Source organism: Vombatus ursinus, unplaced genomic scaffold (assembly GCF_900497805.2).
Source record: "Vombatus ursinus unplaced genomic scaffold, bare-nosed wombat genome assembly UNPS02005659.1, whole genome shotgun sequence".
NCBI lineage: Eukaryota > Metazoa > Chordata > Mammalia > Diprotodontia > Vombatidae > Vombatus > Vombatus ursinus.
In genome coordinates, this window is record NW_020945437.1 from 21,838,708 (window position 1) to 21,863,482 (window position 24,775).

The following is a 24,775-nucleotide window of genomic DNA, read 5'->3' on the forward strand; positions in this document are numbered from 1 at the left end:
GACAGACATAAACACACAGTTAGAGAAGGAAGAGAATTAGAGGAGTCAGAAGGGGTTTCACACAACTCCATCTCCTGGGCCTTTACACTGGCCATTCTCTACTCCTGGATCACTCTCCCTCTTCACTTGAGCCTCTTCAGTTTCCCTGATTTACTTAAGACTATGTCCAAATCCTACCTTCTGTAGGGGCTGATTTTGGTCCCCTCAGCAACTAGTTTCTGCCCCTCTGAGACCAAATTGCATTTGCCTTGTATATATCTTGTACATTCCCAGTGATTTACATGTTGTCTCCTGAATTAGAATGTGAGCTCCTTGAGGACAGGACTGTTTTTACTTCTCTTTGTATCTGCAGTGGTGAGCACAGTTCCTGGCACACAGTAAGGACCTAAAATAAATGCTTATTGACTATCTGGCTAAGATTGCATAAAATTGAAGACTGAAAAGTGATTTTTGCCCAGGGATCATACAATGAGCAAATAGCAGAACCAGAACCCCAGCCTTTTGATGCCAAATCCAGCAACCTTCCTACTACACTCCACTGTCATTCATGATTCAATCTCTTAGCAAGTAGTTGAGTAGAGGTACAGTTGAAGCAGGGTCCTGAGAAACAAATTCAGGGTTACATCTGAAAGTAGTTTCAACACAAGCCCCTGATTACAAAACTAGGCACTGCCCCTCTGGGCCAGCTGGTTTATTTAGAGGGCCAACAGGAGGAGTGATGATGGGCAAGAGGGTTAATTATCATTGGTGTATGGGGCCTCCAGCTTAATGATGAGGTCCTCCGCCCGCCAAGCTTCCCAAACATGCTCATCTTCCCACCCCTTCAGTGTGCTGCAACCACCAAGCCTTTGGCCTGGAGGAGTGACAGGTGAGGAGCTCCAGCAGGTTTGCCCGCTCTGGGTTTGGTCAGGATCAATCATTAACTTGCAAACTATGAATCCAGCCAAGCAGGAAGGCTCTGATAATCTGAGGCTATACTCAGCCTACTAAAGTCTCCAACCTGATTCCAGGCTCCTGAAAAGAAAGAGCTTGGAAACAGGGTCAGAGAAAGAGAAGAGGAGACCATCTGGGTATATTTTAGGTTCTAGAACAGAACTATTATGGTCTGGCCTAACTAGTTCAATAGTTAGTAAATGAAGTTAAAGATGAAAGGCCTTAGCCCTGCCCTGAGACCCAGCCCCAGTCTCAGACTGAGCCCTAACCTTTCTGGGTCCTGGCCAAATTACTCTCCTCTAGATGTAAAAAATGGATATACTAACTCCTAGAGCAAGCTTCTCTCCTAGGATTGTTAACAGTAAGGCTCAATTGAGACAATGGATGATGAAGTACTATACAATCACTCTCGCTCAAATTCTCCTTGGATGACTTGGTGTCCCAAGGTTCTATCCTAGATGAGCGTGAACTCTGGCAGGTCCTAGGAGCCAGTGAATCCTTAAACACAGGTCCAAAAAAGGTCTGTATGTTTATCACTTTAGGACCAGCCTAGGAAACAGGTTGGCTGAATGCGAATGATGATGACGTTTTTGCCCATGGCGACTCACCAAGATGGCCTCTGGAGGCACGGAAGTACTGGCTCTGAATCAGTGGAGAAAGTACTCACTCCCATGAGTACTGAAATAACCACGTTATCCAGGCTGTCCTCTCTGAGTCCATGTTTCCCATTGTTCCCTGGCCTCCCAGCTGTCACTTCAATTATTCCAACATTTGCTAGTTATGTGACCTTGAGCGAGTGACTTCCCTCCTCCAAAACTCAGTTTTCTCATTTGTAAAATGAGGAGAATGCTAATTACTTCATCTCCCCACCTCACAAGGTTATTGAGAGGAAATGATTTTATCTACTTTTAAGGCTATAGAAATGGGAATGTTCAATATTATTTTTTCACTTACCTTTTTTATTTTGATTTGTCAGGGCACATCTCTAACCATTTTTTCCATTCCAAGCCTAGGTTTTGTACCCTGCCCCCAACAGCAACAATAACCATCTTACCCAAGACAAGGAAGGAAAGGACCCATTGTAGCACAGAGATGACCTGAAGCTGTTTCTCAACCTTAGATTTATTTAGCCAGGGGATGGAGAATAGGTCCTGTAGTGCAGACAGGATGCTAGAGCCAGTGCCTAGATCAGAAAGAAAAAGAGAATCAGACTCCAAAATCTTCAGAATCACAGAAACTCAGAGCTAGAAGGGACCTCAGAGAGCATTTAGTCCAGTCTAGGCCTGATAAATGATCATTCAGCCTCTGAAAATCTCCACTGATGGGGAATTCACTTTCTTCTGAGGAAGCCCATTCCATACCTGGATAGCATTAGAAGCTTTTCTTTACATCGGACCCAAATCTGCTTCTCTGCAGCTTCCACTCATCGCTCTCAACTTTGGCCACGCAGAACAAATCTAATCTCTCTTCCCATGGCAGACATCAAGCACTGAAGTCAGCTATCGTGTCCCACCCCTCCCCTTTGGGTTAAATATTCCCAGCCTCCTTCAACTGATTCTTGTATAGCAAGGCCTACTCCTCTCACCATCTTGCTTGCTATCCAGTTTGCCAATGTCTTATATAAAATGTCTTTCCAGAACTGAATATAATATTCTAGATGTGGTTGGGCCAATGTAAAGAACAGCAAGATTTTCTACATTACAGATGACTCATTTACACATTGAAGGCATACAGCTCTGTACTCAGTACTGGGGTGGGAGAGGGAAAAGGGGAGGGACAAAGATGAACAAGACATAGCCCTTGACCTCATAAAGGTCACCTGGCAGGAGTGACATAATGAGCAAAGTGCAGGACCCAGAATCAGAAAGACTTGAACTCAAATACTACCGAGGGGTAGAATTTAGGGCATTTAAAGATGTGAGAGTATGAGCAAGTCATTTAATATCTAAGCCTCAGTTTCCTCACCTGTAAAATGAAAATGATAAGACCTGTAATAATACTGCATGGGGTTCTTATATGACTCAAAGAAGATCAAGTAGCAGTTTGCAAACTGTAAAGTACAAGTGAATTATTAAAAAAAAATAAGGCTGATGTGATTAAGAAAGGTAAAAGGCACTATGGGAGTTTGGAAGGAGATTTCACTGGCTTTGAGGGAGGCAGGAAAGACAAAAGCTGAGAGGCTTCAAGGGAGAGGTAGCACTTCGCCATGGGAACACAGATCAAAAGTCTGAGAGGACTCAGAGGCCACAGAGTCCAACCCTCTCATTTTACAGATGGGGAAACTGAAGCCCCGGAGAAGTGCCTTGCCAAAGTCATTCAGAAAGTAAAGCTGCAGGAGTAGGATTCGAACTTGTCTTCTCACTCCAGAGCCGGTGCTTTTTTTTTTTTTTTTTTTGTTCCCCTCTGAAAAAGGGAAAGGGTTTCAGCTGGCAGGGAGGGTGTGGTGGCATCCAGGATTTCACAGAAGTGGATGGGTGCTATACAATCACTGTGTGAAATGAACAGCACAAGTACTATTCACCTCCATTTTAGAGATAAGGAAATGGAGGTTAGGAGAGGGAATGAGATTCATGCAAAATCACACAGTCAGTAGTAAATGGCAGGGCTGGGACTGGAACCCAGTGTTCTGCCTTCAGTCCATTGTGCTGTCTTTACTATACCACACAGCACAGAGTAGGCTGAACAAAAATGTAGTGGGCAGGGGAAATAGGAGATGTGTTAAAGGGATAAGTTTAGCTGGCGCAAAGAGTACATGAGGAGGAGCAGTGGGGCCTAAGACTGGAAAACCATGCTGGATTTATTCTGTTCACAATGGTGGCCCCAAGGAACACTTGAAGGTTTCTGATTGGGGAATTGACATGGTTAAAATTGTGCACACCTAAGGTAAGTCAGGTATCTGTCTACAATGTATTGGAGAGGGAGAGACTGCTCATGTGAACACTAGTCTGAAAGTTGTTGCCCAAGTCCAGGCACAAAATGATGACTTGAACTAGGGTGTGTACCATAGGAGTGGAGAGAGGATGGATGCAAGAGAGATTGTGGAGATAGAACTGAAAAAACTGAATGATTTAACTATATGGAGGATCCCTTTGCAGATTTTCTATTTAAAAACACTCATATTTATCTTGTTAACAGTAACAATCCCTTCCATCTTATCCTTTTAAAGTGCTTTCTTATCTATTAATTAGTTCAACATTGTGGTTCAGCTATCAATATGCATTCTTTAAGTTCAGAGGATTCGGGGCTATAAGGGACCTGACAATTTACAATGTCAAAAGTTGGAAGGGAATTTAGATGATCGAGCTCAGCCTCTTCATTTCACAGAAACAAAAACTGAGGTTCAGGTCACACAGATAGTCAGTGACAACACTGAGATTTGAACAGAGATCCTCTCACCACCAATTCAATGTTCTTTTCTTCATACCACAATGCCTTTCTTCTGCTCCCACGTCAAAGTGCATCTTAGCCCTGCACAGCTTTCTGCAAGATTCTCTGCCCAGGCACACAGGCAGAGAGCTACAAATTACTTGGAGAGAGCCAAGGCCTGGAGAAGAGCTCTTAAAGGCTATCCCAGCCTCAGAGTTACTCAGTTCCTACATTCTTCGGAATCACAGAATTTCAGGAGCTGGAAGGGAACTCAGAAGTAATCTAGTCCAATACTTACCTGAAGGAATCCTTTTCTACAATATCTCTGACAATGGTTATCCTGCTTCTTCATAGAGACCTCCAATGATGGTGGTCATCTCCTTACTATGTCATAAGACTATTCCTTCTACTTTGGGGCATCTTTAACTATGAGGCAGATCTCTTAGACAGAAAGCCTCAGTCTACTTTTATGCACACCTATCCATTGCTCTAACTTCTGCACTCCAGGGCCAGGTAGAATAAATCACATCGCTCTTCCACATAACAGGTCATCAAGCACCTGAATACTGATGTCGCATCTTAACTTTCCACCCCTACAGAAATCTTGAACATCACCCAAGCAGTTCCTTGAGCAGATCCTCGAATGATACTGACTCTATTCTTCTCACCATTCTAGATATCCTCCTCTGGGAAGGACTCAAAATTGTCAAATTTCTCCCTAAAATGTGTTTCCCAGAACTGGGCACTGCATTACAGACATGGTTTGATCAAGATGGAAGACTCCCCCCCCACTTATTCTAGACAGTAGGACAGAGAAGAAGGAGCTGTGCTTAAGTCTAAGGAGTTATCAGGTATGTCTCTAAGACCCCTACTCTAGTTTGGGCCCCCCCCCCCCAAGATACTATGCAGCTTCTCCATTGAATTAATCAGACCCAGGCCCAGTGAGATTATTAGGTTTGGTTCTACTATGACTTACTCCCCACCCCTCTCACTTATTCTGGACAGTAGGACAGAAGAGGAGAAGTTGCGCTTAAGCCTATTCTCTCATTGGGAAACGAATGGCTTTAGCCCACAGCTACAGGGTTTTAAGGCTTCAGGGGAAGCTTCAGGACTGGGTTTCTCTAGGTAGTGGGGGAAGGGGGAGGTCCTTTCAGGCCCTCCTGACATCACACCAATCTAAGCCCAAGTAGAAGGCCAGCCTTACCTAAATGTCTTGGTTTGGGGGGTAGCCAGGATCCTGTACTTGCAGGGAGGGGTGGATAAAAAGGAAGGAAAACAACAGAGTGATATTTGTGTTTTGGCCAAAGATGAGATGTTTACTAATACTAATTAGTACCTCTGTATAATTAAATTTACGGGGTCTGAAACTGTTATTAGGCTCTTGGGAAGGCAATCTAACTATGTAAAGCAGCATCAAAACAGCTTAACAAGCCAGGATAGGCAAGTGTATGTGTGACACAGAATTGAAGCCTGAAACTCTGAACTGATTCGAGGGTAATCTTATCTATCATCCTTCACACACTCAGCCATGAGAGGAAATTTCAACTCTTTTTTAAAATCTGCACAAGAGTTCACATACTTTCTTGGTAATGTGTAGCACAGGAGGACTTTAGAATACAAAAGTTCTAACTAATACTAAAGCTGAGTTTCTCCTACTATTGATTTTTCCCTCGGCAGGAGAGCCTGAGACTTCTCAGACAAACATGAAAGACATGGAATCCTTATGGAATCCTCAAATCTTTGATGAGGGAGAGACAACATGGCTCTTGACACAGGAAAACCTTAATCTGAGGAAGACAAAAGCCCCATATCTTCAAGGAGCCCCAAGTTTGTGTGTGTAATATCACACACTCCTTCTGGGAGCTCCTAATCTAATGGGGGAGGCAAAAAAACACATCCACAGTAGGAGGAAAATGGAAGGCATGAGGAGAACTAGGATGCTTATAAAAACCCCAAAGCAGGACTTGCCAAAGGTCATACAAGTAATAAGTAGCAAAGCTGGGATTCAAGTTCAGTCTTGTAATTCCAAATCCTAGGCTCTTTCCAAATGTAGACGGCCTCTCACCTCGTCTAAAATCAAACATTTTATAGAGGAAGCACCTAGGGACAAGCAGTGACTTGTTCAAGTCCCAAACCAAGTTAATGGCAGGGGTAGTATAAGAATCTAGATCTACTGACTTCCATTCAAGGGGTCTTATTCTGTATGTTACTAATGTATATAACAATCTCCAGGCCTTCTCTTCGTATTACCAGGACACAGAAGAGATACAAGGGCAGTATACCAGAGACAAAGGCTTGTTTGGCACTCAGTGGTACAGCCAAGGGGCAGAAGTGAGACCATGAGATGTCATCGATCCCTGGGCTGGCAGGTAGAAACTCAGAGGTCTAGTCCTGGCTCTGTCATTGGCTCACTGTATGACTTTAGATAAGTAAGTCTCTTCTCCTCTCAGGGGCTCTTTCTATCTTATCTAAAATGAGGCTGTTGGACAAAATGACCTCCCAGGTCCCTTCCAACTTAGACATCCTATATGCTAAGTCAGAGATCAATTCCTTCTTCTCAAGGAGTCACTGTGCTCCACTAATTCTTTGGGGAGAAAGATCCTAAATCTCCAGGGACTCTGCCTAGTGGCCTAGTTGTCACAGTAGAGAGTGCCCAGGCTATAGTCAGGAAGACATCTTCCTGAGTTCAAATCTAGCCTCAGACACTTACTACCTGTGTGATCCTGGGCAAGTCACTTCACCCTGTTTGCCTCACTTTCCTCATTTGTAAAATGAGGTGGAAAAAGAAATGGCAAATCACTCCAGTATCTTTGCCAAGAATGGGGTCCAAATGGGGTCACAAAAAGTCAGACACAACTGAAACAACTGAACAACAACCACCCTTAGGGGAAACATACAAAGAAGAGAGAGAACATTTACCCCACTTAGATTTCCATGTCATGAGTAGGAAACATATCCCTTGCCTTAAGTATGACGCTGGAAAATACAGTTTTATCTTGGATGGCTTAATTTAAATGCTGGAGGAGAAAATCCCAATGTTTATCTGTAAGCTACCACAATGAGTGTTTGGGGCCTCTTTGGGGAGAATAGATATCTCTCCCAATGGAATGAAGATTGAAATAGTTTAAAGCAGGTTGGGGCAGAGGGAGGTGTGCGGGTAAAATGGCTACATATAGGCCAGTTGGATGTACTGGACAAAGCCTAGGCAGTAGGGAAAGCCAAGGCCACAGGAAGTAGGAAGAAAGAAAATGAAGGACAGAAAGGGGAGTTAATATGAGACCCAGGGATTGGGTGAGGGAATATGGTACACAGCAAGTGATGGATGGGGATGTAAGTCTCAGGAATTAGGGTACAGAATAAAACAGGCTACAGGAACCTACAGAAGAAAATATGACACAAACCTCCACCCTCTGTCCTCCCTCCCAACTAATTTTAAAATTCTGTTACTGGTAAAGTAATGTCCTATCCCAGAAGTTCCAGGGCAAACTTGCATTTATAGTATTATCACAGGATTTTGGGTAAGAAAGAACCCATAGACATCACAGGATCATAGATATGGAGCTGGAAGGAATCTCAGAGGCCATCCAGATCAAATCCCTCATTTTTAACAGATTAGGCACTGAGGCAAACAGAGATTAAGTGACTCAGAGTTACACAGCTGGTAAGTAAGTTGAAGTGAAATTTGAACCCAGGTCTTCTGAATTTAAAATCCAGTGTTTACTACTCTATCAAAATGCCTGATTAGATTTAGTTCCACACATTCATTTTACAAAGGAAACTAAGGCCCAGAGAGTGTAAGTGATTACCCCAGTCACACACAAGAAGTAAGTAACAGAGCTAGGTCTGTGGACAAATGCAGTACTCTTTTCACTATCCCAACTGCCTGTTGGGGGGTTTAGAGAATCCCTGCAGTAAAAGGAGGAATGATGTCGTCCTTGGCCAACCAGAGGAGGACTGCCATCTCCACTTCAGACAGCTAGGGGTGTGGTACTAGAAAGAACACCCTTTTCCAAAAGTCTGAGAACCTGTGTATGAGTCTCATGGGTCAGGGGACACAGGCAACATGAAAAACTCATACTTCACCAGTCCAAAGTTTTTAAGGCAAGTCCCACTAGGCAGAAACAGCAGCATGAGAGAACGGGGCAGGGGAGGAGTGGAGGGGGGAACAAAAATGAGGTGAGAGTGGAAGACTTTTCACTGTTAGTGGGGAGCCCCGGACTATTTGTCAGCTCACTGGTCCATGATGAATCATGACCAGAATTTCAAAGTAAATATCTCAGAGGTCACCCAGTCTTTGCTTGAGGAAAAAAACCACTTCATCCTAAAGCACCCCGGGCTACTTTGAGACAGCTTGAATCACTCTAAGTTTTTCCCTATTCCTTACTGAAATCTACATTCCTTGAAACTCTCTTACAACCCCCACCCTATTGCTCCTCGTCTTGTCTTCTGAAGCCAAAGAGAACGATTCTAATCTCTCTCCCACAGCACAGACCTTCAAATATTTGAAGATGGCTATTAGGCTCTCCAACCCCTCCTCCAAGTCATTTTCTTCTTCAGGTTAAACATTTTTAGATCTTTCAAAGAATCCTTATATGGTCTACTCTGGTCTCTACTCTTCTCAACATCCTCGTGTCTTCTTCTGCATTAAAATTTGGTACCCAAAATGGCACACAGCACTCCAGAAATGGTCTTACTAAAGAAGAGTAGAGTAGGGCTATCATCTCTTTTCCTATGCACACCATGCCTCTTACAATGTGACCTAGAAGCAAATTACATTTTTTTGACTGCCATGTTATGCTGCTGAGTTATATATAATACGCTTGTAGTCCACTAAAATCCACACTCTATTTTCCCACAAGCTGTTATCTAGCCATGTTTCACCTGCCCCCCAATTCTATACTTATAAAATTGATATTTTTGAACCCAAGAGTAGTATCTTACATTTACCCCTATTAAATTTCATTTAACTAGACTTGGGCCATTGTTCTAACCTTTCAAAAATTTTCTGGATCTCTATTTTCTTGTCCAAAGTGTTAGCTATCTCACCTTCATGTCATCTGCAAATGTGAAAAACATGTCATCCATTGCTTCATTCAAGCAAATGATAAAGTCATAGACCCAAGGACATATCTTTGGGGCACTTCACCAGGAACCTGCCTCCAAGTTGAAACTTACTAATAAACTAATTTCTGGATTCAATTATTAAACCAGTCATGACTCTTCACTTTTTGGAGAGGTAAATGGAGGATTTCTACCAAGTGGCATAGCTACTAAGGGGGAACCAGGCCTCAAACCCAGGTCTCCTCATTCTCAATACAGTGCTCTTTATACTTTCTCAGAGTCTGAAGTGGCTGTTATAACTCGGCCCTCGAGAATACTGGAAATAATCAATGAGGAGGGAGAGCCCAGGTTCTTCATTTTTCAAAATAGCAAACAAGTCTAGTGAGACTTTCAGAACTGGAAAGACCTTCAGAGACCATCTAGCATCCCACACCTGAGCAAAATTCCCTTCTACAACGTTCCTGACAGGGAGTCATCCAGTGATGGACAACCTAATTCTTTCCCCTAAAAAAGTCCATCCTATTTTGGAACAATTCTAATTGTTAGGAAGTTTTCCCTTAAAATGAACGGAAATCGGTCTCTCTGTAACTGTTACCCTTTGCTCCTGGTTCTTCCCTCTGGGGCCTAAGTGGAATAAGTCTGTTTGAATTGGGCATTCCAAACTTGTAATGGTATGAGAAGTATAGCTACAGATTTTAATGAGGAACTGTGGGTTTTATGTGCACAGATTGCTTCAAAAGGGACCCAAAAGAGGAGAGGGAGCTAGTGTACACATGTAATTCTGAACAAAACTTTCAGTTCACAAGGACTCAATTTCTGAAAGACACTTAATTAAGCCTTTGGCATAGACAAGCACTTTCTCAGGGTGCAAACTGAGGTCAGTTTTAAAAATGATCTTATTTAACAAAATAAGATAAGACAGTACAACAATGTAATAAGGTGCTACTTATATGACATATAGCAGGGGAGCTAAGGATGAAGTAGATAGAGCACTGGCCCAGGAGTCAGAAGGACTTGAATTCAAATCTTGCCTCAGACACTTACTAGCTGTGTGATGTTGGGCAAATAACTTAATTCCGATTGCCCTCCCTCTCCGTTCCCCCCCCAAAAAAAGACATATAGCTACTCTAAATTTGAGGATACATATTTAAGACTTTTTAGGCCCTGAAATTTACTTTCTTTAAAAGACCAATAAATCTCATGACTATCTCTGAAGATGTGTTCTATAAACAAACCCAGGATCAAAAATTTTTTTCAAAGGCCTCTAATTTCCTTTGTAACTTTTTCCTCACATAAGACTTTTCTACAAAGGAATCCCATTTTCACAGACCTAAGTTAAATCCTTTGTTTCTATACATACTAGCTGTGTAGCTCTGGGAAAGTCACTGAATCTCTTGGAAGCAATTTTCTCATCCTTAAAGAGTTCATCAGACTTGTCTTCCTTATCTTGAAGGGTCACTGTAAGGACTGAAGTGCTTTGCCCAAGATCCCACATCAAGTTGTAGCAGTCTAGCACCCTCCCATACTCCATAGCTCCTCTTTTCTCTTCCTAACATTTAATTCTAACCTCTTTCTACTGCAGAACTCATGTGCTTGTGTGTATTTTCAGAGCACTTGTGAATTAAAAGAAAAAATGACATGAGAGTCTTCTGTGGGAAAATGAGGGGTTTAAACTGTAAGGGCTGCTCCTCCTCATTCTTCAGGACACAATCTGATCATTCCTGAGGTTGGCTGGGATGGAGCTAAGGTTAGCCAAGCTTCCCTTTGAACCAGAAAGTCTGGTCCTGATGTACTTTACAAAGAGCCTAGTTCTAGAAGTTGGGTAGATTTAAAATGAGTAGGAGAAAAGAACATTAAGAAAGATGTTACTTCTAGATAAAGGCCCTGATGTCCAATTGGCACTCATCTACCCTACTACCCAACCCTACCCTGGGGAAGGAAAGAAAGTGGGAGGAGGGTAGTGACCCATTTTACAGGACAAAACTGAGCCTTGAGAAACTTGTGAGTAGTGGTGAACTCTACTGAGGCACAGGACTTGGGCTCCAACCTCCTACTTTGCATGAGGAAACATAATTATCAGAGTTGAGAATAAGAGTCTGAGAGAGAACCCTAAATCAGGGTAGAGGATGGGAGGAGCATAGGAAAGGAGGTCCAAATGACCACTTGTAGGTAATTTGACAGGATGTTAGTCAGCAAGTACTTATTAACTGCTTTCAGATCAAGCACAGTGTTAAATGCTGGGAATAAAAATAAAGGTTAAAAACAAGCCTTGCCCTCAAAAACCTCACATTATAACGGGGAGACAAAGGGCAAACGACTGTACAAACAAGCCATAGGAAGTGTAAACTGGAGAGGATCTCAGAGAGAAGGCCCTAGTATTACGAGCCTTCTTGTAGAAGGCAGGCCTTTAGCTGATTCGTGAAAGAGGCCCAGAAAACTATGAAGTGGAGGTGAAGAGGGAGAGCGTTTCAGGCGTGGCACGTGACCGACACAGATGCAGAGAGATGGGAGATGGAGTTTTGTGTCTGAGAAAAAGCAAAGCCAGTGTCCTGGACCATGAAGTTTGTAGAATGGAGTAAATCGTAGGAAGAATGGAAAAAAGGGGGTCCGGTTGTGAAGAGGACTTGACATTTGATCTTGGAGATAATAGGGAGCCACTGGAGTTTACTGGGTAGAAGGGGAACGTGGTCTGACCTACTGAGGGCTCTGAGGTTTCTCCCAACCCAGACTGTGTAGGAATGAGTTTTCAATCAGAAGGCAGCAGTTGTAATGCCCCATCCTGCTTTAACATTTATGGTGTTTTCTTCATAACATCCCTATGAGATGGGTGGTGAAGGTCTTATCATCCCCATTTACAATGGAAAAGAGTCTAGAACAACAACAAAAATCCTGCACATATATGTAGTTTACAAAGGGCTTTCCTCACAACCACCAGTGGTCGGAAGGGCGAGTCTTGTTATTCCCATTTGATGGTTGAAGACACTGAGCCTAAGAGAAAGGAAATCACTTTGTATGTTGACAGATCTGAAAGTACCTTCAGAGTCTAAACTCAATCTTGACTTCAAGACCCTTAATTTTATTCATTCAGTCACTACTTATTTATTATTTTTTATTTATTTTTTCCCCAATACCACAATTCCTCTTATGAGGTACAGGGAAGTGGTTCTAGTACGGGGCTTGGGCATAATCGGTTTCTCAAACACAATCCAGAGAACAGAGATTCCCTGTAGCGTGTGGAATTTAAGGGAGAGAACATCAGTGAGCTTACAGTTCTTGGGCAAGAAGAGCCTCCTTTCTGAGTAATCCCTTTTCCCTAGTTCACTGGCAAAAATCAAGGGGAAAAATGATCTGGGCCTTTAAATCTGAAATCCCTTTTCAACTAGCTTGTGCCAAGGTGTAGTAGAGGAAGCAGAATGAAAATAAGAATCGGGATTGGGCTGACTTATTGGCTTGACACATGGCCAAACTCGAATGGTGAGGAAGAAGAAGAGCTTGGCCAGCCTTCACCTCTCTTCCATCTTACCATTCGTTTATAAGATTGAGCTGGAAGGGACCTTAAATATCATTCCTCAATTCACATATGGGAAAACCAAAACTAATTGAGAGGTGAAAGATTATCCAGGACACACAGCAGCTGAGCAAGGACCTGAACCCATGTCCTCTGACTCCAGTCCAGTGTTCTTTTCATTACAATACAATGTAGAACTAGAAGTAAACACTGAAACATAGACTGTAGGAACTAAAAGGAACCTTAGAAGTCATGGAGTCCAAGACCTTCACTTTAACAAATAAAGAAATTGGGGCCCAGAGAACTGCACTGATTTGCCCAAAGTCATTATAGGTACACAGCTGGGATCTGAATTCAAGTACTTTTAAGTCCCAATTTAATATTCTTTCAACTATACCATGTGGCCTCTCAGTATTGTCTGACACTTATGTAAGAACTTTTTTTTTGTTTTAAAAAACAATCCCTATAGCTCTTTCAGTATTAGATGATCCAGACCCACTAAACTAGGTCAATCCTGTGGGACAGGAGCTCATTCTCCAAAACTCGGCCTTGATCAAAAAAAAAAAAAAGAAAGAAAGAAAGGCTTGCAGGTGAGGTGCCCCTGTCTTCCTTAAACCTGCCCAGTTGGCTAGGGTTGCCAAAAAGACCTTTATTTTTATTTTCCCTCCTCCAGATTTGGGCTTGGCCTGTCCTACATGCCTGGAATGGCGTGCCTCCTCCCACCTCTTATGCTTGAAACCCCAGCTTCAGACTCACCTCGTCCAGGAAGCCTTCAGTGACTAGTTTGAGCTTGATACCACTTAACACTCTGCTTACTAGGAAAAAAAATGTATACATATATGTGTGGCAATACATGCATGTATGTATATATACATATATACATATACATATGTATATACATATATATACACACACCCCTATATGATGATCTTAGGATAACCACTCCTTTCCAAGGTTGTTTCATCAACTTTACAGTTGATAATAATCCTGACACTATGCACCCTACCTAATAGGGTTGTTGTGGGGAAAGCACTCTGTAACATCAGTTTAAATATCAGTTATTATTATATTCATAGAATTATAGCCTTTTTAGACTAAAAAGATACTTTAGAGATCAAAATTTCTCAGATGTCCACAGTGGGGAAGTGACTTGCCCAGGGTCACATAGTAAAAGAAAGCCAAAGCCAAGACTAACATTGCGATCTCCTGACTCTTAAGCTCAAGGCTTTTTTTCTGAGTACATTAACCTGCCTTCCTGTGGGTCTCATCTGTCTCCTTAGAGGAAGAGCCAGGTATTTACCAACCATCCCAGAATGGCTATAACACAGCTAACCTGCTAAAGTTCATAATACATGAATTTTTAAGGTGACAACTGTGTATAGGGCACCATCTAATCCTACCCTTACTTTCAAGGTCCATCCACAGTGAAAAGAGCTTTAGACTGGAAGTCACAAGAACTGGACTTTAATCCTGGCACTGCCATTAACTCAATATACAACCTTTGACAAGTCACTTCTCATCTTTGGAACTATGATAGAAATAAAAAAGGGGGGGGGGTTGGACCAGATAAGCCCAAAGAAATCTTCCAGATCTAACATTCTATGTGTGCCATGCTCCTGTAAAAATTTCAGTTCAGTTCATGGAACTTGGGGTTTCTGCCCAGAGAAATACCTAGACCCAGAAGAAACTGCATACAGCAAACAAGAAGCCAAAAAACTGATGAGCGGGCAATTCTCTTCTCCTATGCTCCCTGCCCCTCTAACCGCCCTTCCCAACACACACAAGTCCATATGCTTTTTTTTTATTCTGAAGGTGAATGCTAAGAGCTAAGCTAGCTCCTCATTTACCCTCCAACATCAGGTTGCTGATGAAAATCATCTAGGGTACAGCTGTTTTTGATGCTGGTGCTGAAATCACATGTGAGAAAAAGCCTTAGAAGGCTATTATTTTCTGAATAGGTTGGATGAGATTGGTCTAATAATCCAGAGAAGACAAATGGACAAAAAGGCCTTTTGTCCAGATTACAATATGCAACTAGATGTCCAATCCACTGAAATGGTACATGCGTACATTTAAAAAGTTTGCATATTGCATATAGAAAAATTAACCAACAACTGAATGAAGGGAAGAGTGTAGGCTGGATGGCATTTGCAAAATGGCAGTGCTTTTAAAGGGTCCCAAGCCACCTGGATCCATCTTGTCAATACAAATATTCTCCAAGCCACAGTATCCAAGAAATTCAAATTATTTGATGACTCAAAGAGAAGTGGTAAGATACACAATGGGCATAAGGAAGCTGCATCATATTTACAAATATAAACTATGTTCAAGATGTGGAATAAACTATCAGTAAGGACACATATGATCAAACCTAAAAGACATGTGCTGGTCACAAGGCCTGAGTAGACAGATAACCCTAACATGTAAAATAACCCCCAGACTAGGACCTCCAGCATGTTGGACAGATCATCTGTGGAGGAAAAACATAGACAAGAATTACCCAGGACCACTAGGGTCTAAGATGGATTGCAATCTGCACTGACAGAGCAAATATTCACATCCCAGATCCTCTGAAGTACTGAAGTAATTCTGTCACAACCAATCTCTCCATACATTTGCAGGTCTTCTCCAGTAACGGATTCTAGACATGGGTGATGGAATCAGACAAAGTCAGCTTGTCTATTAGTTTTCTGTGGCAAGCACAGGGTAATTCAAAAACAACAGGTATACCCTGTCACAAGGAAAATTCCAAGTCACCAACATGAGCCTTAGACATATTAGGTTTTGTTTGTAATGTAGACTTAATAACTATATATACTTGACTAAATTCAGGGGTGACAGGTCACATTGCAAACTGATTCTTTACAGGGTTTTTTAAATGGTGGATTTTTCTCTTGCACGTCAATGTTTGTTTATACAGATCACTGAAGAGGTGAAAGCCTTTCAAAAGGTTAGAGTCCCCTCCAGGGCTTAGGTTTCTTTGGTTTGGCCCAAGACGAAAAAACTAGGAGTAAAGAGGAGGGGGGAAGGGTTGTAGAGATAGATTTCAGCTTTAATAAGCTTAAAATTGCACTGACTTCTGGGACACCAAGTATTTGGGAAAACTTCCTAACCATTAGAGCTATCCAAAAGCAAAATGAGTGCCTCCAGAGGTATTTAATTCTTGTTTAATGCAACTATTGGTTCACTATTGCTGGGCTGAGGTATTGTAAAGAATATACCTGCTCAGTCATGGAATAGACCAGATGACCTCTGAGATTCTTCCAATTCTGAAATTCTGTGATTCTAAGATTTAAGTAGAATCTTTAGGGCCAGAGGGTATTAGAAATCATCTATTTCAACCCTATATTTTTAGGATGAGGAAAGTGAACCCAAAGGAGGAGAAACAACTCACCTCGTCACATATGAGGGTCCCAAAATAGTTTTCAGCTTTAATAACTTAAAAATTAGTGACCTGATAGATGCTAGGAAAAAGGAAAGGCGGAAGAGTAAAGCAAACTTCTTAAAATCAGTCACAAAAGAAGACAGTATCTCTAAAGTCAGCAGAACAATACATTTTAGTAAATAAAAACTGAATTCACACCCTATCTTTTTTGGAACACAGTTACTGAGCTAATGAAGACCTCCCTGCAACAGCAATTTTACAGCAATAATAATAATAATAATAATAGTGGACATTTGAATAGCCCTTTAAAGGCTGGCATCTGATGCTCACAACAGCCCTGAGAAGACTTGCTCATGGCCATATAACCAGTCAGCATCAGAGTTAGTTTTTGAATCCATGAACCTACTGACTTCAAGTCTAAAACTTTCTCCATACTGCCTCTTAATTTAACTGAGGCTGGCTGGCCTCATTTCCCGTGGCCACCCTGGTCTATGTGACTTACAGGTATTGGTCTCAAGAAAGATCAATTGGCTAAGAACCAGCAGTCCACGGCTCTAGTCCTGGCTTTGACACTACCTTACTTTAGGATTTTTGGCCAATCCCTTGACTTTTGGGTTTCCTTCTTTGTAAAATTAGGGGGCTGGACTTAAGTCTCTTCTGGTGCTAAAATTCTAACTTTTAAGATCCATGCCAACACCAACATTCTCTGTTCTATGTTCCTCCCTGGAAATCAAATTCTTGCTTCAAGTATTAATTCCTAGAAAAAAAGAAATAGGATAAAAGGATCTCTGTCCTAAAGTGGTTTGGGAGGTTTCAGTGACTGATCAATTCCTACCCTACCTCTTCCTTTCCTCATCTCCCCATAGGTCGGGTCAACAGCGTGACACATTCAGCTCCCTCCTTTCCCCCTTCCTTGTCAGATACCCTTATCAGAAAACCGATAAACTCTCTGGGCTTTAAATTGAAAAGGTCTGAGTCATCTAATTGCTCTATGGCCAAACCCTTTTTTCTATCATCCAGTCAATTCAATTCAGTCATCATTTGCAGAGTTCCAACTGTCTCTTTGGAAGAAGTGGCTTTGGAAGGAAGAAAAATCCCTCATCACTTGGGGGTGCTGCAGAAGGGAACCCCAGAACAGGCCGAATAGAAGGCTTCCAAGGCCCTTTCCAGTGACGGTTCTACTCACGGATCACCCAGGTCACGAAAAAATGAATCCTAACCACAAATTCTTTAAAGCTATATAGTTTGGAGCAAGTTATGTGGAGTATGATATTAGCTTCTTATGTGTGGACATTAACATGCTAAGCCAGGACAGTTCAACAGAAAGTACACTGCAGTTCTGAGTCAGAAGACTTGACTTGGAATCTAAGCATTACTTCTTAATACTCAGTCAAATAATTACCCTTCAGTTTCCTTCTGTATGAAATGGAGGCAATAATCCCTGCTTATTTCTCTCAGAGTTGTTCAGAAAGCATTTTGTAACCGCAGAGCACTTATATTAAGTATTAATTTATTATTATTATCAACGACACGGTCTCTACCCTCCCTAGAGGAACTTATGGAGAGCAAGATGTAATTAAAAATAAAACAACTCACACATATAGTCACATAAAGTTCACAAAGCAATTTTCTCCTAAGTCTATGATGTCAGCCAGAGATGTTAAGTGACTTGCCAGGATTATACATCTAGGGCTTGAACTAGGATTCAAATCAAGATCTTCCAACAAATCCAGTTTTCTTCCCATCATGTTGCAATGCCTTCTCCTGAGCAAGCAGTGACCAAATAAAAAGAAGATAGCAAGATTAACTGAGGTACATTCTAGGTGCCAAGGAACTCAGAAAAAGGACAAATTGGTACTTAAGTAAAAGTTCCTAGAAGAGATGGCACCCGAAATGGGCCTTGAAAGACAAGAAGTATGTGGAAAGGAAAAGAGAAAAGAGAATGGATTCTAGGCAACAGGGAATGGTACCTATGAGGCAGAATACTATACAAGACCCTTTGGCCCTGAATTGGAGGGGAAGCATTCACTATTTGTACACACAGGAAATAAAATAGCATGCATGGCACATTGGAAAGAATACCACCCTCGGTGTTAGTCAATCTGGTTCAAATGCTGGCTCTGATGCTTACAAGAAAATCATTTTAACTTTCAGCCTCTTGTTTCCTCATCTGCAAAATTGGGATAATACTCCTGCACTATCTACCTCACAAAGGTGCTATGGGGAAAGTATTTTATTATTTTTTTATTCTTATTAATTTATTTATTTTTAGTTTTCAACATTCACTTCCACAAGATTTTGAGTTCCAAATTTTCTCCCCATCTCGTCCCTCCCCCCACCTCAAGATGGTGTGCTTTCTGAATGCCCCTTCTCGTAATCTGCCCTCCCTTCTATCTCCCCCCACCTTCTCCTTCTCCTTCTTTTTTCCTATAGGGTAGGATAGATTTCTATACCCCAATGCCTGTGTATCTTATTTCCCAGTTGCATGTGAAAACAATTAACATTTGTTTTTAAAACTTTGGGTTCCAAATTTTCTCCCTCCCTCCCTCCCCACACATCTTCATTGAGAAGGCAAGCAACTAGATACAGGTTATATATGTGTAGTCACACAAAACACTTTCCTAGTAGTCATGTTGTGAAAAACTAACTATATTTTCCTTCATCCTATCCCACCCTCCATTTATTCAATTCTCTCTTTTAACCCTGTCCCTCCTCAGAAATGTTTGCTTCTGATTACCCCCTCCCCCAATCTGCCCTCCCCTCTATCATCCCCTTGCTCTCTTATTCCCTTCCCCATTTTTCCTGTAGAGTAAGATAGATTTCCATACCCAATTGTGTATGTTACTCCCTCCTTAAACCAAATCCTATGAGAATAAGATTCATTAATTCCCTCTCACCTTCCCCCATTTCCTCTCCACTGTAAAAGCTTTTTCTTCCCTCTTTTATGTGAGATAATTTATCCCATTCTACCTCTTCCTTTCTCCTCCCAGTATAATCTTCTCTTACCCCTTAATTTCATTCTCCAGATATCACCCCTTCATCTTCAACTTACCCTTTGCCATCTATATATCTATATTTACCTAGATATAATTTTTTCCTTCCAACTACCCTAATACTGACAAAGGTCTCATGACTTACAAATATCATATTTCCATGCAGAAATGTAAACAATTCAACCTTAATAAGTCCCTTATGATTTCTCTTTTCTGTTTACCTCTTTATGCTTCTCTTGAGTCTTGTATTTGAAAGTCAAATTTTTTATTCAGCTCTGGTCTTTTCATCAAGAATGCTTGAAAAGTTCTTTATTTCACTGAATGTCCATTTTTCCCCTGAAGGATTATACTCAGTTCTGCTGAGTAGGTGATTCTTGGTTGTAATCCTATCTCCTTTGACTTTTACAATATTATATTCCAAGCCCTCCAGTGCCTTAATGTAGAAGCTACTAAATTTTGTGTTATCCTGATTGTGTTTCCACAATACTTGAATTGTTTCTCTCTGGCTGCTTGCAGTATTTTCTCCTTGACCTGGAAACTCTGAAATTTGGCTATAATATTCCTAGGAGTTTTCCTTGGGGAAAGTATTTTATAAACCTTAGTCCTATAGAAATGTGAATTACTATTAACAATCAAAATGAGGTTCAGAATATAGGTAGGACAGGAGGCCAGAAAAAAAAAGGTGGCTTAAGGTAGATAGCTCATTGTCCTCAGTCTTAATCATATCAAATCTGGAATATTATGCTTAATTCTGGGTGCTACAATTAGGATGGAATTGGGAATGTCAAGCTTTGAGAAGATCTGGGGCTGGGGAGAGATAAGAAATTATGACATGATGGCTTTCATGATGTATTTGAAAGACTGGAATATGGAAGAGGGGTTAGACATGTTTTGTTTGACCTGAAGAACAGGATTGGAGCAATGGGCAGAAGTTGCAGGAAGGCAAATTTTGTCGCAAAGGCCTGGGAAAACTTCCTAATAATCAGAGCCATCTCATCTAAATTCCTGGAGGACAAAGACTTTTTTTTTGTCACTGAATTAGCAATGCCTAGTGTGGTGCTTTGCAACATAGTGGGTGCTTTATAAATATTTGATGAATTGAGACACAAGTCAGGCTCCCTGGGATAGAATAACACTTGTTCCACCTATTTCAAAAGGTTGTTGAGGATGAAATAATTATGTGTGAAGTGTTCTGTAAATATAAAAGGCCATATTTAGAGAAAATTCAGCACAGTGGCTAGAGAGTGGGCCTTCAGGAAGATCTGAATTCAAGTCTTGCCTCAGACACATACAGGCTATGTGACTCTGGGCAAGTCATTTATAACCTCTTAGTGTGATCACCCTCAGGAGAGTGATATCCTCATCCTGGAGCTCCACGTAAGAATGAAATGAAATCTCCCTTCCCTATCCCTGTTACTGTTAGCTTTGTGATGTTAGGCAAGTCATTTCCACGTCCGAGGCTCAGCTTCTTAAAGTATAAAACAGGAACAACAATCCTATCTCATTGGGCTATCGGAAGAAAGTGCTTTGTAAATAATAACTGACATTTATTGTCAGTTAATGTAGTTCCAAAGTACTTTATATACATTAACTCATTTGAGTCTCACATGAATCCCATGAATTAAGTACAACTATTATTCCTACTTAACAGATGAGGAAACAGACCACAAAGGTGAAGTGTCTTGTCCGTGGTTACTCAACCAATAAGTATCTGAGGCAAAACTTGAACCCAGGTCTCTCCTAACTCCAAAGCTAACGCCCTGCCTTCTATGATACCATCACAGAAGTAGAAGCTATTCTGTACCTCAGGCTGTTAAGAGTTAGGAAGGATCTTAGAGGTCATCTAGTTCAAGCCCCTCATTGTACAGCATTAGCACCTTCTTCTCCATCAAGGCTGGTTTCCTCCCCACCTCTTTATCTCTATTAAAGCCTCATTTCCTCTAACAAGTTATCCCAGACTAGCACCACCCACTCTCAGAGCTTATTCTAATGCATAGTTCTGGTACTACAGCAGTAGGTATGTGCTTTTATATTGTATCAATTTGCATGGGTGTGTGCATCTATGGGGTATGATTAGGGGATGGAGTGGGGAAGGCTTGGCCTAAATAAATGATCTTACCAAACAACAGATATTGGAAGAGGCAATATGGTAAGCCCTAAGAGTTAATAATGCTCATATGTGAATCAGTGCATAATTCCACATTACATTTTGTGGTGCAGGTTTCAAGTGCTATGTGGGTCAAATGAGGGCAAAATCAATGATGGCTAAATTAGCCAGGAGGGGCTTCCTGGAGAAAGTAAAGAAAGTTTTGGCTTGAAGAATGAGAAGCACTGAAAAAGCTAGAAAACAGCACAAGCGAAGGTCAAGTCTGTCTCTTTAACTAGGAATCCCCAAAAGTGGAAAGGGCTACATCTCTCCAAAGATAGAAGACCCTATCTCTCCTTTCACATTAATAATTCCTTGGGGGCAGAAGTAATAACTTCCTCTTAGATGGGGAGTTCTCTAAGGGTGGGTTATGTGCCCACATCAGGGTTCAGTACCCAGTGAATGTTATTTTCCATGGTAAGTGACTTAAAATATCTTCATTTAGAAAAGCGTTACACTCTAATCTCCACTGGTAGTACTTTCATGGGTATGTTTTCCCACAGCCCTTCCAACATTATGCTCTGTCTTCCAAAGACACTTCCAAAGAACTGGCTAAATGTGCACCTGATAGCAGATGCACCTGATTTTAGGCTATCTTCCCCAAAAGTCATATATAAATTGAATTTATAAATCAGACCTGATTGTTTTTCTGAACTTCCATGATCATATCACAAATATGGTCCCCCTCCATCTGAGTGATCTCAAAGCTTAGCTTTAAGTCATTCTATCTTCTTTTACATGATCCATAAACATGACTATACCAGAGTGACGAGATCTTTGAAAGGAATCATATCCTTGAGGAAGTCACTTAATTTCCCTGGACCTGAATTTCCTCATGTAAAATGGAAATGATCGTGGAGACAGTGTGTTACATTGGAAAGAACATTGGTTTGGGGATAAACTGTTTCTCATGGAATCCTGGAAGAGAATCCTTCTAGAACAAAATTAGTTGCCCTCCAATTTTCTCCTGTTTTGTAAATTAGATTTCCTTAAAGCTGGGTCTACCTGAAGACACAGGCAACAAAAACAACTCAAATGATCTACAAACCAACACTGAGGTACATTAAGGGAAGTGTAAATACTTACAGTAGCCCAGCAATAACTTTTTTTTCTTAAAGCATAGGGTTAGTCAGGATTCAATAGGTATTTTTCATAAATAAAAGTCTAAATGGTTCACCTATTAGATTTCCTAAAGTCAGGCCTACTTAGCTATGTAAAGTTGGTATCTTTCCCTAGGTCCTGTTTCTTCACAGTTTAATCTCTTAATTTTATATAAGTGGTATTTTGGATCTCCTTCCACCTTCAACATTCTGTGAGTCTAGATTTACAGCAGAGACAGTGCAAATTGGTTGCAAACACAGTGAGCAATATCTGCTTTGAGCACAAAAGGCTAGGAGTTCTCATAAGAGTCTGGGAAACTCCCCACACTTTTAATTCTACTACCCTATGCCACACATACTTTCTAGGGGCATTTAATGATAATAATAATTATTATTATTATTGTTGTTAGTATTATTATTATTATTGTTCTAGGGGCATATATCTGGCTACTGAGGGGCCCTCACCTTTAATCCAAGTACAGAACCAAGTAGCCAGTGGCAAATCCCCACACTACTTGACTGCAAATTTTAAATAACCAGCAGAATGGGAGGTAGCTGAGGTTGCTTGGTGATAATGCCAGACTCGGCAGAGTAACAGTCACCATCAAATTCCCCAAATGGGTTGCAGACATGGTGCAGGGACATGTGAAAAGTGGAAATTGGTTCTTCTGGATACACCCTGAGTCCCAGGTGCCCTGAATGGCTCTAGTCATGGGCTTCTGTACTTCTAGTGTGGTATAATTCAAAGAATATTAAATTTGTTATCAAAACATCAGAATTCAAGTCCCATCTCTATCATTTACTAGCTGTGTGACTTCAGGAAAGTTCAAGCCATTTCATCACCCTGAGCCTGTTCTGTCACCTGTAAAGGGGGAGTGATAAAAGGCATATATGAAGAGAGTCTTTTGCAAAACAGAAAGTTGATCATACTTATCTGCCTCTGGTCTCCTAGTATAGGTGGTATCACTTTTCCCTATTTTATATTTCCATACTACAAAAGATGAGGCACTCTCTCCACATATGCAGCTCATTCTTGAGGATTATAATGGCTGAAATAATTCTCACCTGCTGGTAAGCCTCTTTAAACTTAGCAAGACTGGTCCTCCAATAGATACACAACAAGCCTAAATAAGAAGCCTTTCCAGTTAGGTACCAAAGTCCGCACTCCATTGTCACAGCCTTAAAGAACCCAGGGTCAGCTTCATACCCTGAAGATGAAATTTAATGGAAGAACTCCATTTTACAGTAGAGAAGAGTAAGGCATAGAAATAGAAGAGTGGTACAGGGTATATGATAAGTCAGAAGCAGAAACCAAACCCAGGCAATCCTGGTCCCTCATTCAGGCCTCTCATACACATTCTTTTAATAACAAATGAATAATAACATATAACATTTGTAGACTCATAGAATTTCAAGAACCTCCTATAGAGGCTACCTGAGCAAGAATGCCCCCAACAACACACTGGATCAAAAATTTATTGCTGAAAAGGATCTATTATCAATTATTATCAATTGATCAATCAATTATCAATCCAGGGTCTGCTTAAAGATCTCTACTGACAAAAAAACTCACTACCTCTACTAAGATAGACTGTGCCATCACTGGTCAGTGTTAATGGTTAGGAAGTTTAACCTTGCATCCTGCTGAAATCTGTCTCTGCAACTTCTGCCCAGTGCTGCTAGTTCTTCCCCACCAAGGTTGAGTAGAACAAGTATTAAGTAACGAAGAAGGCTCTAAGCTTTTCAAGTCTTCCAAGATTTGTGATTCCTTGAAGGTCAGTCAATCCACAAAAATTTATATAGGATCTCCTATGTTCCAGGCACAGTACTTTCTTGTCTGTCTCACTTGACTACGTAATCTCTTCAAGGGCAGAGATCATATCGTATACTTAGTACTGGATGAATAAATTAAATAGCATACTTTTTATTCCCTGTTAATACACAGGCCTGGGCTAGGTACACACTAGGTATTTAAGACAGATTTCATTTAAGGACCTCTTCCCAGGCTACTACTATGATGATGGGGGGGGGGGGAAGAGTTAAGAGGATTAACTGGTTCCTCCAGGCCTGCCCTGCCCCCAAAGGGCAAGTGACTATTTGTGAGAACTTGCCAATAATATGGTAGTTTGCCTGCCCCTGTCCCACAGATAAAGGCAATTTTTTACCTCTTCCTTTATAGGACCTTCTCCTAGAAGCTATAGTCTCTGACAGATTTCTCTAAAGTTAACTTAACTCTACTCTCTAGAGGTAATACAGATAATGCTGAAAAAGGGATTCCTGTTC

The 24,775-nt window shown here is 41.2% G+C and overlaps 1 protein-coding gene across 1 annotated transcript in view; it reads right to left on the reverse strand.

Moving 5' to 3' along the window:
- DGAT2 (diacylglycerol O-acyltransferase 2) overlaps window positions 1–24,775 on the reverse strand; it is a 51,791-nt gene that overhangs the window by 19,380 nt on the left and 7,636 nt on the right. Inside the window, exon 2 of the mRNA XM_027848332.1 lies at window positions 1,988–2,116. Coding sequence (XP_027704133.1) covers window positions 1,988–2,116 — 129 coding nt within the window. The remainder of the gene's footprint in view (window positions 1–1,987; window positions 2,117–24,775) is intronic.